The sequence below is a fragment of the Aythya ferina genome (assembly GCF_964211825.1).
Source record: "Aythya ferina genome assembly, chromosome: 5".
Classification (NCBI taxonomy): domain Eukaryota; kingdom Metazoa; phylum Chordata; class Aves; order Anseriformes; family Anatidae; genus Aythya; species Aythya ferina.
In genome coordinates this window covers 56,625,498-56,642,202 of record NC_140301.1, presented here as the reverse complement: position 1 = coordinate 56,642,202, position 16,705 = coordinate 56,625,498, and the positions used below count along the sequence as shown (strand labels likewise).

The 16,705-nt window shown below is 42.8% G+C and overlaps 1 protein-coding gene across 2 annotated transcripts; it reads right to left on the bottom strand.

The window, feature by feature from the left end:
- PLD4 (phospholipase D family member 4) lies at positions 1 to 16,549 on the bottom strand. Of its 2 annotated transcripts, XM_084519653.1 has the most exons (12): positions 16,377 to 16,549; positions 14,087 to 14,742; positions 11,347 to 11,436; positions 9,342 to 9,541; positions 8,475 to 8,658; positions 7,536 to 7,656; positions 7,025 to 7,152; positions 6,650 to 6,850; positions 6,135 to 6,274; positions 4,339 to 4,504; positions 2,098 to 2,194; positions 1 to 626 (listed from the first exon to the last, which is right to left on the bottom strand). In XM_084519653.1, exons 2-12 carry the CDS (start codon positions 14,087 to 14,089, stop codon positions 424 to 426), a joined length of 1,533 nt encoding a protein of 510 aa, XP_084375779.1. In that variant the 5' UTR covers positions 14,090 to 14,742; positions 16,377 to 16,549; the 3' UTR covers positions 1 to 423. The 2 variants fall into 2 exon arrangements, with proteins under 2 accessions (XP_084375779.1, XP_084375780.1); XM_084519654.1 differs by lacking the exons at positions 14,087 to 14,742; positions 16,377 to 16,549 and having other exon boundaries at positions 9,342 to 9,479; positions 11,347 to 11,433.
- Between the last annotated feature and the right edge of the window lie 156 nt (positions 16,550 to 16,705).

Below are 16,705 nucleotides of genomic sequence, written 5' to 3'. Positions count from 1 at the left end.
TTATAGTAGCCAGAACTTTATTTTTAAACACATGTAAGAAAACACTGTTAGTGGAATATTAGGGTTGAATATATAGCATCCTAAAACAGCACAGCAATAATGACCTGCTTCTCTGATGTATTCAGATCTGGTTATGTCTTCCATGTTTGCTTTAATATCAGACAGCTTGTCTTATCATACTGCATGCGTTTCATTAACTCTGAGATGGGGTAATCATACACAGCAAAGAAAATGTCACACGCTGACTAATGAGTAGGCAGGTAGACTCAACTATGAGAAGTTCTAACATCATCAGACAGCATGGATACCACAAATAATAAATTTCTCTGACAAAGACATAAAACAGAAAACTCCCTGTTTTGCACAGGGAACAAGATTAATATATATTTTTCTTTCTATTTTAAATGCATACTTCAGTTCACTTCAGAGACTGTCTCTCCAGTTACAGTCTTTCTGTCCTTGCACATCTTCTAGATTCACTGAATATTTGGAATTCCAGTCACGCTCAAAAAGGGTTTTTAATTGTTCCTGGATAGGCCTTCTTCGCAGGTTGGTTGAATTCTGCTTGATAATTAGTCCCACACCAGCTGTGTTAGTGAAGTAATCTTCTGACCAATTGGAAGTCCCTGTGTAGTGGAAAAGGAGCTAATTAGAAAACATTCATTTTCCAATGTTTTGTTTGATCTCCGGACCTGTTAAGTATACATTGTCTTGCTTTGCTGATTTGCTGTACAACTGCAAATCTCATTAGGGCTAACTGAGCAACAAAAATTAGGTCACCTCTTTCTTATTCCAGACCTCAGGTTTTGGAAAGACAGTGTTAACTGCCACTCTGAAGCTTCACAGCAATCTGATTTCTTAGTGTGTGGCAGAGATGTGTGCATCTGCTTGAATAAATATGGGAACAGAGCGCAGCATTTGGGTATTATGAGGGGGCTGGTGTTTGATATGGGTTTCTGCAGAAAGAAGAGGAGAGAAGAGGAGAATCTTCAATGTACTTAATTCTCTCTTTATCTATGAGGCAGTATGCTACCAGTAAAATAACCTCAAGCATTTTGTATACTATCAGAAGCAAAGGACTAGCAACAAATGAGCTTCATAGTGGGTCTTCACTTGTTAAAGGAAAATAAGAGGAGAAACTGGATCCTAGATTAAATCCTCAGGAGCTGTTCTGAGCTCAAAATGAAAAGCCTGCTTTTAAACCAGGCAAAGCTGGGAATCTGGCTGTAAATGTTGCCTAGGGCTCTCTCCAAAGCCACCAGCATTCAGAAAAGCAAACATTACGAAAAAATACATATTTTAGCACTTAGCATTTTTTTTCTGGTGCTTGCCTTAGCCAGAAAAATCTACTATAAATTCCAGAAGGTGCTTAGTCATGAAAACAACTTATCTGCATACCTATCTTCAAAAGACAACATGGTAAGAAACAGGTTCCATTAAAAGCAATTGGAGCTGCAAGTCTTCAGCCCTTTGGAAGGTCAGGATATTTGCTGGTTTGTATTGCTTGGAGGATGAACTGACTGAAATGACAGGCCCCTTTCCTTTTTAGAGGGATCCTCGTAAAAGAGCAAGAAAAATAAACACCATCCTGACTTTCAGGAACTGAGCAGCAATTGACACTAGAGTTTCCTTATTTCCCTATTTCAATGCCTAGATTTCTGTTCAACAAACTATGTGGAATTAAATCCTCCCAGCAATTTATTTTTATTAAAGCACGATAATGTACTAGAGCATTAGCTATCACTGCATCATTCTGAGCACACAGTCTGTGAAATTCCCACTGTGCTTGTCACAAACCATGCACTCTAACTTGTCACACTCCATTCTTAATGGTTCACGATCATATGAGATAATCTCCTACTGAACTTGACCTACATTATTTTCTCCCCTTTGCATGCATCTCTGCTTCTATGCCCAGGGAAGATATTCTGAAAAAGATGTGTATTTTGATATGTTTATCTACTTTATATGGCAAAATTAACTTTTTTTTTTTTTTTTTTTTTTTTTTTTTTTTTTGATATTGCAGCCCATCCTATCTCATTCTCAGCCCTATAGATCTGAAGATACTAAAAATGTTTGTAATAATGGAATACGTACCAATATAGGCTGATTTATCAGTGACCATATATTTGTTGTGATTCACTCTCGCATAAGGAATATTTGTGTGGTTAAAAACTGGAACAATGAAGAGTTTCTGGATGGGAGAAATTAAAACATAGATAGAAATACCAGGTGAGGATCAGACTGAGTAATTTGACAATGCAGATTTTCTATATTTTCAAGCAATATTAAACTACAGAAAGAATATTCCACACACTGCTATTAAGTGTACCATAAAAGAGATTTTACTTTTATCCAAGAAAACTAACAAATAGTACTTCTACTATACATAAAATTGGATAAGCAATTGAAATCAGATAAGGATGTTTGCTTCACAATGTTCCATTAGAGGCACAGCTATTATCATTACAGGGCAGACAATTAAATGCAGTTTTAGGCAGCTGTTTAATAGATCTGCATTTACCACTGATTGCTGCTCTTATTTCGTGCTAAAATGGGCTGATCACAGACACAAGGAGTACTGTAGACAACAATAATGCCTAACTTTTTGTGTCAAATCTTACTAAATCTACATTTCTGATCCTTTTTTTTTCCCTTTTCCCAGTAAAAACAATTCCACCTTACATCTGTTACTGCCTTTTTTTCCTGATAACTGCATCATGTTGGGAGCCTCCACACCATCCCCTACTCACTCTGTGTTTTCCATTGTATTGTCTGTGGACTCTGTGTAATATTCATTGCTGAAATAAAATGGATCAATTTATATAGGCAAATAGAAGAGCTCTCAATTGAAAATAAAATAAAATAAAATAAAATAAAATAAAATAAAATAAAATAAAATAAAATAAAATAAAATAAAATAAAATAAAATAAAATAAAATAAAATAAAATAAAATTATAGTGGATCAGTTTAACTCCATTTAACATGGAGTTAAATCCAGCTGGCAACCAGTGGTGTTCCCCAGGAGTTAGTGTTGGGGCCAATCCTCCTTAATATCTTTATTGATGACTTGGATGAGAGAATTGAGTACACCCTCAATAAGTTTGCAGGTGACACCACGTTGTTGATCTGCTGGAGGGTAGGAAGACCCTGCAGAGCAACCTGGACAGGATGAGTTGATGGGCAGATGCCAATGGGTTGAGGTTCAACATGGCTAAGTGCTGTGTCCTGCACTTTGTCCACAACCACCCCATGCAGCGCTACAGGCTTGGGGCAGATTGGCTGAAAAGCTGTGCAGAGGAAAAGAATCTGGGGGTGCTGGTTGATCCTTGCCTGGACACGAGCTGGCAGTGTGCCCAGGTGGCCAAGAAGGCCAACGGCATCCTGGTTGTATCAGGAATAGTGCGGCCAGCAGGGCCAGGGAGGTGATCGTCCCCCTGTGCTCTGCTCTGGTGAGGTCGCACCTCAAGTACTGTGTTCAGTTTTGGTCTCCTCACTACAAGAAAGACATCGAGGCCCTAGGGCATGTCCAGAGAAGGGCTACAAAGCTGGTGAAGGGCCTGGAGCACAAGTCCTATGGGGAGAGGCTGAGGGAACTGGGGTTGTTTAGTCTGGAGAAGAGGAGGCTCAGGGAAGACCTTATTGCTCTCTACAGCTACCTGAAAGGAAGGTGTGGGGAGCTGAGAGTCGACCTCTTCTCACAGGTAACTAGTGATAGGACCAGATGGAATGGCCTCAAGTTGCAACAAAGGAGGTTCAGGTTGGAAATGGGGAGACATTTCTTCTTAGGAAGAGTGGTTAGGCATTGGAACAGGTTGCCCATGGAGGTGGTGCAGTCACCGTCCCTGGGGGTGTTTAAGGAAAAGTTGGACGTGGTGCTTAGGGACATGGCTTAGTGGGTGATATTGGTAGTAGGGTGATGGTTGGACCAGATGATCTTGGAGGTCTTTTCAAACCTTAATGATTCTGTGATTCTGCTAATTCTAGATAGACCCATCTGAGATACTGCATACAGAAAAGGGTCATAAGAAGAGCAATAAGTCATAATTTGAACTGTTACTGTCATGGTGCTCAGCAAAAATGATTGCATTGCTAACATCACAAATGCTGCAGCTAGGCACATCCCTTGATATCACCAGTGGTTTGCATTAACCTTCCTCAAAGGTTATCATTTGGACCTTATTTTCTGAAGGACCTGAAACGTAGCACACCGGTGGAAACAATCTGCTTCTCTAAAACCTTATATTTGCACATGCAGCTGACAGCTTAGACACAAAAATCAGTTTGGAGACCATATCCTGAAAACTGTCTTTTCAAAATCAGGTTTCTTATCATACCACGTTGACACTGATGTGGGTATGTGGGTTGTTGAGAGCACTCAGGGACCTCAGGTAGTGGAGCATGGCTGGGTCAGAGTGGGTCCAGCAGCTGACCAGAAGCCGAATTTGTACTCTGTAGTTGAAAGCCACACGTCTCAGAGCATTGTCAATGGTTGGCCAGTATCTAGAGAAAAGAAAGTGGGTGGAGAGAAGAGAATTTTTGAAATGACTCTCTAGAAAACTTTGAAAATAAACTGAGAACAAAAGTGATGCTGTGCACAAATGGGATCGCTATTGACTACTAGGACCGGCAGTCATGCCTTCACTGAAGGTATGCATAAGATGTCTGCCTTCTACTCAGCCAGGTCTCTTCACAATTTGTTTAGAGAGATCCAGTCTCTCAAATTTGGTTGGAATTGATATATATATATATATATTAAAAAAAAAATAAACTTAGTAAAGTGCATGTATACACGTACACACATAGAATGTGTGTACATCATGCTCATTTCCTTAGGAAACTAAACATGACAATAGGAACTCCAATGTAAAGCACGATCATACAGCACAACATAAAAAGGACAGGGCAGAGCCCAGAGGAAAGCCTAAGAGACGTTTTGCAGAATGTGGCCATTTCAGGGACCTGAAGGCTATTTCTAGGACCTGCAGTGGTCCTGTGCCATCAGCCAACATGGTCTCTCTGCTGCCCCATTCCTTCTTGCTCTCTTCAGTATGCTGTGTGCCCCTAAGGTAACAAACATAGCTGTGCTCCCCTAAACACGGAGCCTGTCAGTTTTCTTGACATTTGTGTTGGCAGTAGCTTAGGGAAGAGTATTTAACATCCTGGTCCTAACTATATAACACAAAGAGCTGGGCAATGTGCAGCCCAGGACTAGTAACTCCAAACTCTCATGTGGCTTTCATTTCGTAGACATAACAAGTGCTGCACAGAGGAAGGCAAGTGTCGCTTACATAGACAGGATGGCTGATGCAGAGAGGTCCAGCACTCACTCACAGTCCCATGAGCAATGATGAATTAATTTCCCTAGCTTATTCCTTTTGATCCATTGTACAAAGGCCTGAATTCTCAAATCCTCCCTCGCACATCTTCCTATCACAACCAGAGCAGCTGTGTGCTTTCAGACTCAGGCTGACCGTCTGAAACTTACTTGTAGATCCTGAAAAGCTTGGAAAAACATGCTATTTAGGAATGCTGTTTTTGAACAGTTTCCATGTTTTCAATGTATTGGTTTCTAGTTGATTAACACTGGGGCATTAAGACAGCCGCTTTGTTCCCTGTGCCTCAGCTGCTGGAAGAACCTAACCTGAACTAATCAGCCCCAATTCATCGTCCTACAGCTGGTTGCTGTGGAGATAGCCTGAGGCCTAGTGCCGCTTCCCCTCGCTTTTCAAACTCCTGCTTGCATCAGATCAGGCCCTAGATGTCACAAATGGAGGATTAAGGCTTCACATGAAGAATGAGGAGAATTAGCACTTCCATTCCTAAGGCGGGGAAGAGACTTTCTGTGAATGTATTCATAGGAAAGAGCAGGAGATGAGAAAACCAGAGGTTCAACTGTACTACACAGAAACTGAAAATCCTCTGAGCTCTTGATCTAGTCAGTAATTGCACAGTCAATGAGGCAGCCACTGATTGTGGAGCAAAGCCTCAGTTCTTGGTATTCAAGAAAGCTGAATGATTTCCTTTCTGGTTGGAGCAGGGGAGGAAATATTTCATTTTCCCTTTAAATAGCCCAAGATGATACAGAAGCAACCTAGACAGTCAACTGATTTGGTCAGGATTAAAATCATACCTTTCTGGGTGAACAAAACGGCTGGTAGGGAAATATTCCATAACAGAAATATAGACAAATTTATGTGCCGCACTGATAACACTGATAATAGCAAAGAGGTCATGAGTGCGGCCTTCTGGACAAAATGCAGGAGGAGAAGCCTGTCAGAAGAAAGCATGCAGGTCAGTGATTTCATCCTTCTTTTATCAGACTGCGATTCATTCACATTCAAGTCTATTCAGTTTTAATCACAGTAGAACAAAGCATATGAGGTGCAACACTACTGTTTCTCAGGCCCAGTGAGTCAAATACTTATTGAGTTATTAAACCCACGGGAGACCTGCACACTGTCCTTGCCATACAACCTGATAGCCCAAGCCATGGTGACCCTTATTCCTTGAGTAGTTCCAGAGAAACCTGTTGAATAAATTATTATCTAGCTAGAGTGGAAGTAGCTAACAAGCACTGAAGAAACTTTTCTGGTCAAAGCTTAAACATAGTTTATAATTCATCTTGTTATTTTAAAACTTACTTACAGAAAAGTAGGCTTTTGTCAAGGTTCCATTAAATTCTACTTCCAGAGGATGACTGTGGTTAATGTGGGTAGAATAGTTTCGAGGCCAAGGGAATGGGATGGTAGCATTAGTATGTCCTAGATCCCAGTAAGTACTAAATGTTTTCCATAGGTCTTTGGCTAAGCAGCTGCAGTTGTATATCACAGCACCAAACTCTTTCACCTGCAAAGAGAACACACTATGTCACAGCCCCAGCAAGAGCCACCTCCAGCATCAGGGGGTTCTTTGCTGTTTGTCCCTTTCAGTCAATATTTTTATGTCATTAGGATTTTTTCTGTTATGTGCTTGGACATTAATTTTACCCAAGGTGTTTGAATACACAATAGCAGAGCTTACCTGAGATAAAGATCTCCAGTCCATATTTGCACTACCAATATATACGTGTTTCATGTCTACAATCCAGAATTTGCTATGCAGAACTCCTCCTGTCAAATGTTCAAAATCAATTTTCTTTACATGAGCCCCTAAAGAAAGACAGGGAACGGAGAAATAAGTTTAGATACACCATGGAGGTGGTATAGTGTACCGTTCCCCTAACAGCCAGAGCATGGCTGAATGTTTAATGCTTGCGGCCAGTAATGGCTACCAAACTCAAAAGCACCAGTTCCTGGAAATACAATAATTTGCAAAAATATACAAAACATGAACTTGAAGAAAAACCATTGAGGTCATGGCAAAATACGCAGGAATTGTGAAGTAGTGAATATTCAGTGCTTATCCTATGAACAGTATGACTTCGAGCTCAGGACCGTGTAAGCACCATGCCAGAATAGGCCTCAGAGGCCAATTTATCTTGCCTTTAAGCAATACCAAACTTCAGAGATCAACACTGAGGTGAGAAAATTACCTTTATTTTCTAAAAGCTCAAGGTCAGTTGAATTCGTAGACAAAGTTGGCATACTTGTTGCAATATACACAGAGACATTCTCCGCAAGTAATCTTTCAAACCTCTTCAGAATATCTTCACCCTACGTGATATGTTTTTTGTTATTTATCATGTTTTACTATATGATTAGCAGAGACTCAGACTGGGCTGTCCCTTTAACCGAGGTAGGGCTCAGCCTCACATCTGCCAGTTTTTTTTTTTTTTTTCGTTTTTTTTTTCTCATGCTGAGGACTGAGTCAACTCACACCAGCACCTGGGAGGAAGGGACAGGGAGCCCCTGAAGAGGATGAGGAAGGTGACTCAGGAGGGAGGCAGTGGCTATGCCCACAGTAAAAAGCAGTTCAGTGTCAGCTCTTTGGCCCAGATCTCAAACAGCACCATTCCTGACATGTGGTAAACTCTCTACATGCCTGAAGCAGGGTGGTCTTGTCCATTTTTGCCTGTATTAGAGCAGTCCCCAGCCTGTACTGTCCCCCATACCCTGCTCAGGATTGCTTGGGAAATTGCCAATTGCCATAGGCCAAAACTGCACCAAGGAGCAATTAAACATGACAGATGTTCTCAGGGTGAGCCTGTGCACTGGCCTGTGTTATCTGCTCTTAGCACTGGAGCCAGGGAGACACCACAGGTCACACAGGGTGACAGGTCACACCTTGAGACTGACCTCGAGGCTGCTCTTAAAACGCAGCATGGAAGTATTCAGAGATGTGGACAAAGCCCACATGAAGTCTAGCTTGACTGGAGGAGGAAAACTGCTCTGCTGCTTCAGACCAGCATAAAAAACTGTTGCGGGTTTATGTGAGTTAAGCAATGTTTCTTAGAGATAAGCCATACGGTCAGTCTGCCCCGTGGACATGAGATATACAACCCCAGATGTGCTTGTCATTGATTTTCTCCTACCTGCTCTGAAGAGGAATCATTGACGTTGATATCTTTCCCAGTAAGAGACCAATAATAAGAAGCCACATGAATATTTTCCTGGGCTATATCGAGGAGACTTATCCAGGCTTGGTACAAGGGTTTGGCTGCAGTGGTATTTACCTCAAAAGGTAAGTCATAAGGAACATTTTCCACAAGTTCAAATCTGCAACAGCAATTGTATATTGTGAAGCAAGCAACTGTGACCCAGCAGGAAACCAAGCACCTGTCACACTGCACAGCTGATCGTTCTGAATGTCAGTGCCAAAACCAAACAAGCTGAGTTGGAAAAATGAGCTGAGAGTACTCTCTATCCCCAGCTTTTATAGTCAAGAATACATGTAAATTTTTCCTCCCATATCCATCAGAATGGCTTCTCAGTAGCTCATTCTGAGCTTTGATTTTTACCATCCTAAAGATGAGGACAAAAGCTATCCCCTGGGGCTGGGTGGCACTTTGGCACCCTCCCTGACCTTTCCCACTGCCCCCTGTGGCATCTGAGAGAGGTGATCTCAGTGTAGGGATGCTTTGTCTGCTGCTCACCCTGCTGCCTCCCATTCTGCTGCCAAGGGGGTGCTTGTAGGTGCTGGGGCAGCTACAGAGTTGTGCTGAACCTACCAGCACAGGACAATAGTGGAGCTGTGATATCGCCCCTATCACCCCTTCTACTAGGGGAATAATGACTAATGACCCTGTGCCCAAACAACACCCCTGCTCTTCCCCAGTTAGTGGTACTTTATCAGCTATTCCACAGTGAGAAAGCAGCAAAATCCATGTAGATGCTGTCAGCATTGTAGCTATTTCTCCACCTGGTGATTAATTCTCCATGAGCCATCAGGCCTGGCTTACCTGCAGGAATCATTAGATCTATTGGTGCCCTCCTCAGTTATCATGGGTCTCTGGAAGTCTCCATGAAGTTCTTCTTCTTCCACCTCTCGGTAAATGCTGACAACAGTTTCTCCCTTAGGATCAACTGTGCTAGATGTTCTCATGAAGTAAAGAGCCATCAGGGCAACAAAACCAAGCATCAAAATTGCTGAGAATTGATACTAGAACAGAATCCAACAGGGTAAGATTTAAGCACTCGCCAAGTCACTGATATATCAGCTAGTGGATAACTACCTGTTGCAGGTGAGTAAATCAAAGCCATTCAACAGTAGTTCTGCTTTCAGCTACTGGCAGTCAGTTTTCTTAGATACATCACTTAAAGTGAGGACCATGATCCAAACATGTGGGCTTACGTGAGGCAAGTATGTTAGTCTATGTGAGGACCATGATATTAGTTTTGTTTTATTTTGTCAAAGAAAAAAAAAAAACAAACACTTATGTTTTCCTCCAAGCCTTATGATTAGTTTGACATTGATTATTATTTTAGTACAGGAGAAATGAACGTTCAACAAAATTTCCACCAAAAACAAAGAAAGAAAGCCAACAACACAAAATTAACTGTGGTATCAAGCCTACTATTACCATAACGAGAAATTGAAAGACATTTTGTGACATGTTAGTGTGGTGAATTGGCTTCATTTCCCTTTTTCTGTACTTCTTTTACTTCTTTTTTTTTTTTTTTTCCTGAAGGTGGATTGGAAAAAAAAAAAAAAAAAAAAAAAAGTCTACAGCCTGGCTACCTCATATACCCAGCTCTGTAGTCCATCCACTCACATGCTGAAACATAAAGCACAAGGCTCTACGTATTGCACTTTTAAGGAGAAGACGGGCACCAGAGCAAATCGATGTTCCCCCAGCAGTGAGAAAATTTGGCTGGCTCCCTCTGGCGGTGTTGAGAGCTGGGAGCACCCACCACCCCATGGCAAGCAATGTGCAATCCAGAGCTGAGCTTTTGGACCTCCAGACAGGAGAAGTGAGTCTGGCAGCAGTCAAGTGGCTGTAGCTATAAATGTGAACTCCCAAAATGGTACATATGAAAATTGAGTAGAAGCCAGCTTCTTCTGAAAGCATCTATTTCGGTTTCTATGTGGATAAAATCTCTTACTTTTCATTTTCTATGCTTTTCTCAAGATTTACAGTGCTGCCATCAATTTCAGAGAGTGATTTGACCTAGAATGAGAAAAATGCTTTTAAACTATCTACTTAATTTTATTCCCACTGGCTTGTTCTCACTCTTGTTGATGACAAAGAAAATCCTACCAATTTTTAACAATTCTGAATTTCATCCTGGGAACATGCCTGCAAGACTTAAACATCATGCAGGTTTTAGAAGGCATTTCTCAGGTAAAAGGTCTATTTCCAAGTCACATCTTGGCTGTCACCATGCTGTGATGCCAGGTGCTTGAAGCATGCTAAATAAATCAAGTGATTCCAGAAGCTTGCTATGGTGAGACTAAGCCTGAATGACAGTCAGCCAAGTGTCAGACAACACACACAAGACCTCACAAAGTAAGGGGAAAGTGCTGAGGTCTTAGGAAGAATTTCACCATGTTATATGGACCAAATTCTTCTTGCATTATATGGAATATAGGATGTTCATAGAAACTGACTTTAATCAGTGCTGATTTACATCAGCAGAAGAAATACAAATTCCATTTACTTATTTGGCACTCACTAGCCTCTAGGCTAATGAAAGAAGTGAGGCTATTTGCATGAGCAAGATTCACTGTCCTGAGTGAAGGCTGCAGGATTAGGCTCCAGGTTTGTCCCTCTCGGCAAGGTTTGATCAGCCTACTGGATAAATCAATGAGGGTTTTGTCACTCACTTGCTTACAGACAGGATTAAAACCTACACAGGTTTCTAAAGGAGGCAATAAAATCATTCTTCTTGATCTATTATATCTTTTCAGAAATGTCAGTGTAATCTCAGCTCTTGTAAGCAAAGGTAGTGTATCCCAATAATTACCATTTTGACGTCTTTTTGATTGTTCATGCTTAATTTTGTGTTGGAAGACTTGTTAACCATCAGGGATGTTCCTAATGCTTTTTTCACAATCTGAAAAACAGAAATGTATGCAAGAGGGAAAATAAAGTGTTGTGGTAACGTTTGCAGAAAGCCAGTAACAGAGTAAAAAAGCAGGTCACTGCCATTGCTTTATATAGTGCTCTGAGATTTAAGTACAGATCTGTGCAACACTCTCTCTGTGTTATGGATCTTGAGTGACATTAACAGATTCCAGTGTGTGAGAGAGGGAGACAGTCTCCTGCAGCTTTTCCCTGGTGCTGTCTACACACAAAAATCACTGCAGTAATTAATGTGTAAACAACTGCATCACCGCCTCTTCAAGTTATCCTCCAGCCCCCACTTTTGTACTGTTGCAGGCTGGCACATTTGCCATCAAGCAATAACTAAGCGCAGATACCATGGGTGATAACGTACAGCACCAATCTCATCACGTGTGTGACTCTGTTAGGCCCTTGCTCTCTCCCTATGCATTTGAGCCATTTTCAGTGCTTCTGTCTCTTCCAGAAAGGACTCTGTTAATAGGACTTGGGCCAGATTAGGCCAAAATCTAGACTCCTCTGTTATTGCAAGTATGATGCTAGGAATTAAGTTAACTTATTTTCCTCTTCAGACAGGATTCTCTGTCTTATCACCAGCAGAGGCAGCCACAAGAGCAAATACCAAAGTATGTCCAAACTCAAAGCAGATGGTGGGGCAGGGGTAAGCTGGCCACTTGCCTATTCTGCCTTCTCAAATGCCCAAACCGAACACTTCACACACGCCTAATGAGTTATGAATCATCCCTGCATGCTATCACTGCACTGACACCAGAGGTGAACTTGCCCTGAGGAATCAGCTGTCATGTTTCATGCTCAGAAGCAAGAAGCACATCCTGGGGTATGGTGGATTTCAAAAAGTGATACCAGATGATATCGCCACCTGTCCAGTCCCCAGACCGCTGCTTCCTATCCCTGAGCCACCGGGCATTTGTAGCCTGATGGATGAACGTGCTGTTATGATATCAGATACTCAGTTGCTCTGCTGGTGGTCATACTCAAGCTAGTTTTAGGTAGAAAGGATCCTGCCAGGCTTGTCCTGTCCATCTTACCATATGTTCACAGCTATTGTTACCTGAACTGCAGGGGCTGATGCTGTCTGCCCTCCCACACCAGCAAGGCAGCATGGCCATGCATTTGTCCCTCCCTGCACCTTGCTGCACTGTGGCTGCACGGTGCTGGCAGGACTTGGATGCAGCACGGCCATAGCCCCAAAGGCTTCTCGTGGGATCCAACTAACAAAAACTAGCGAGATTGAACAGAAGAGATGGAGGATGTCTTGGGAGACAAGGGAGCTGAGCCTGAAACACTGACTTGGGGAATATAGTGAGGGTCATGTGCAGGTCCTTGTGACCTTGAGATCCCAGTTTGCATTTTAAGCCCAGTACAAAGACGTGGTGTCTCACCCTAAAGAGCTTACAGTCCAAGCAGAGAGGGGGATATAACACATCATGCTGTGTGACAAAGCTGTGTGATAGCAACGCAAGTCTGGGTTGAATGCTGAGCCAGGAAAGTTAGTAGGAAGAAAATGAAGAGACAGCAAGGCAGAAGAGGCTAAGGAGTTTGCTAAGAAACTGAGGCAAAATTATTTTAAAAGAGGATGAGAAAGGTAACAGAAAAACAACAGCAGCAGCCCTTCAGCCTAAGCCAGGGAAAGCCCACTGAGGTTGCAGGCCCCGCTGCACAGCTCCCTGCTTCGGCAGCAGCTGTCCCGACCAGCTGGGCTGTCTGGTAACGAACAGGCTCCTCTGGCAGCCCAGGTGGTTCTCGACACCAAACCTGAGCACAGGACGTGCCATCTTGTCTGTCTGACCCCCAGAGCTAAAGTGCTCCCCACGACACATTTTGTGGCACAGGTAGCATCTTGGTAGGACACTGCAGCTGTAGGTGCGCTGACAGTCGTGTGATGGCTTCAGAAGGATGGAGCTTGTGAGAAATGATTCGTTTCACTTCCCTTTTTCTGCTACAGCAACAAAATGGCTTCAAAAAGCAACATTTCTCTTAAAATATGAGTTAACATATCTCATACATGCCATAATAGTCATCTGTCCTTTGGTTCAAATGAAGTCCTCCTTGATATTTGTGACTAATACTGTGATTCCCAGCTGCTATAGAGAGGTCATGAGAAATGTACTAAAATATATAGGGACAGAGTGGGGGGAAGGGCGCCACTTTGAGGTTCATTTCAGCAAGAAAGAAAACATCACAGGCAAGCAGAATTCTTAATAATGATATTGTAGCAGGTCAGTAATTAGCTATGGCTTCCTCTAGCTTTCAGTGCTTCACCGGTTGCCAATTTCAATGACTAAAGTTCATCCAAGAGTAATAAATGCAAGCACTTAGCATTGCTTCACAGACTGGATCACAAGCTAATGCCCCAATCTACACAGTACACACAGGAGGCTGTTGTTTATTGCATCAGGTTGCTTTCTCCCTGCACCCCAAAATAATACTTGTTACTTCTTTTCTCCCTCAGGGTCAAACTGTTTCAGATCTTGGATTTCAAATACAAGGGTGAGACTTTTCAGGCTAGAAAATCTTCCCCACAAGATGTTTAAAGGGTCTCAAATGAACAAAGTGGAAAATGGAGATTTACCTCTCCATTACTACTCCCAGCACCCTCAAAAGCTCGTCAGTGTACTTACCATCCTGGGAGACCTCCTGTGTGGATGTGCTTCTGTAGTCTGATGTTACTCCCAACTACACATAGAGGAGACGGTGCACACGCTTTTCACCAGTAGATTTATTTCAGGTTCTTCTGTTTTCTTCCTCCTCCTGCTGAGTACTTCCTCTTAAGCACCGAGTTCCACAATGAATACTACAGAGACAAGTTGCCATCTAGCTGTTGCTACTCAATTCTTAGGTTCCAGATCCTGATCTCCACCTATCTGGCATAACTTCCCACAATTCAAACTGTTGAATGACTAAATTCTCACGGTGTTCACTGATGTAAGTTTATTGCCTAGCTCAGCACAAGAAGACACTGCTTGAAAGAATTACTCAGCTTTTGGTGCTGTTTGTGCCTGGGACATGGCAATATTCTCACTGCTTTATTGTCAGCCCATCAGAAACTTCATTTCAAACTTAGGAGCAAACCCTTCAATACCACCTCTCTTCTTGCTTATCAAACTCTTCTGCTCAGTTGACCTTGGATATATGTAAAAGAGCAAGCTAGCTCCTTTGAAATAATACATCTTAGAGCTTTCATAATAAAATGTATTTGGAATTTGATGAGAAATTGTTGAAGGTGAAGGTTATGTGCAATGTTGAGTTTGAGGCAGCTTCTAAGAAAGCATGTCTCCTGCAAAAATCCAAAGGTTTTACAAAGTCAATACTACCCAGGTAGCCACTTTGCTGTAATTCTCCAGGCAGTCCCTCGATCCTGTTGAACTGAAGAATGCAGTTCCCTGCTTTGGCATTTGAGGGACGTTGCTCTACAGTGAATGTAGATGGAAAAACTAGGAGGAGCCAGAGGATAGGTCGGGTATAGCAGAAAGCGGCCTTTCTCTGGGAAGATAATGGTATTATGAATCCTCTGCTTTCCCTGGGTCCAACAGAGCAGTTACTCAAAGGAGGCCAAATGTGATAAAAAAGGTCATGGAGTTGATATGAAGCCTATGTGACCAGACAGCTCTCCTGAATGTACTGCTCTACACAGATTACCCATCACTGGGAACATCTTAAGTCTCCATTAAAACTGGGCTGGGTCCAGGTGAAGGCTACTGCCACCCCTTTAGCCTCAAGTTACCAGAAAGCTGCAGACAGGATCCTGCATGACCTAGCCTTTGTCTGCACTCAGAGAGAAGAGGCAACTCCAGTGAGCAGCCATGCTAAAGGTCCAAATTGCTCTGGAAGTGCCCCTGTTCCTCCACTGACTTCAGAGGCTGAGCATCCAAATTACACATCGCAGCAGCCAAGTGTGTGATGGGTTCAAGTCAGTGTGTGCGATGCACGTGTGAGCAAGCTTAGCAATAAGCTGCCTCGCTCTGTTTGTACACTGGACTGAAATTCTGGCATAAACTATGCTGACGTAAATAACCAAAGCTCCCACGGATTTCATGGGCTTCAGGATTTCACCTCACAAGAAGCAGCATATTTGTATGAAGTTCAGGACTTTTCTCTGGTCACTTCCAGCTTTAATGCTAAGGTAGTGCTACATCATACTTCTTCATGACTGTATTAATACATCCTGGATGTATTAAAGAAAAGTCTGGAAGCAGGAGCTAACAACAACCTCCTGGCTCCACGCAGCTAAGGAGTCATTGCTCCAGTATCACCAGTTTAGTTCAGACTAAGAGAGGCTGGACTGTATCACAGGACCAGCAACGCTCCAGCAGCACAAGCTCAACCTCCACACACACGCTGCTCTCCTCTGCAGATCTCCCCCACGATTTAAGACCTATTATATAAACTTGGAAGCACACAGCACAGTCTAAAGCCAGGGTTCTCTAAAATGACTTCTGCTGTGCCAGAGGTTGTGAGCAGTCAACTCGATGTGGTACAAAGACGCTGGTTTCCAGAGACTGCTCTTCCCAAAGGATGCTTCCAGAAAATTGAATCATTTTTCTCCTCCCCCTTGGCAGCTCTCTAAGCACTTACAGCTCTGATTTATCTCCTCATCCTCCCCCTTTCCAGCCTGCAAAGGGCTGCTTTCCCTCTGCTTATCTGATCCCACACAGCAGCCCAGCATCAATCACACATTTCTGCCCTTACCAGCAGTGTTGTAGTGGTGAGTGTCTAAGGATGGAAGTGGGTTTGTGGGGAGAAGGAAAATGGTTTGTGTGACCCACTTACACAACAGGGAGGGGAAGACTGGCAAATGTCAGGGCAAACAAAAACCTGCTTTCTTCCTCCACTTCTGTTTCTCAGAAGAGGCTCCTTCTGCCAGCTGCTGACTTGCTGCCTTCCCCCACACAGAGTAAATAAATCTCTCACCTTACAGTTGGATGCCACTCTCCAGTTAGCACACTCTCTTTACAGCCATGCTTGGTCTCCAGTTTGTTAGAAATGTGTATTACATGACAGAGTGAAAGATCTTTATATGTGGGAGGTTTGCTAAGAAGAAACTGTTGGTTTAACATGTTCTCGTCTCGGAGAGCTAATAATAGACAGGAGCGTCACTATCACTGCAGAGATTACTACAGAATTACACTTTCATTTTCATGAGGACCAAGCTGCCAGGCTCCGGACGCCAACAGCCAGCAGCAGGATGGCAAGCACAAACAGCCAGAGGCCTTACGCTTGAGAAGGAAAATGCTCGATCT

Excerpts from the sequence above, each read along its gene's own strand:
- PLD4 (XM_084519653.1), bottom strand. Across the intron at positions 9,542-11,346 it reads ATCAAAAAGACGTCAAAATG|TATCAATTCTCAGCAATTTT; the intron begins GTAATTATTGGG and ends ATTCTGTTCTAG. Across the intron at positions 6,275-6,649 it reads TGACAAAAGCCTACTTTTCT|GCTTCTCCTCCTGCATTTTG; the intron begins GTAAGTAAGTTT and ends TTCTTCTGACAG.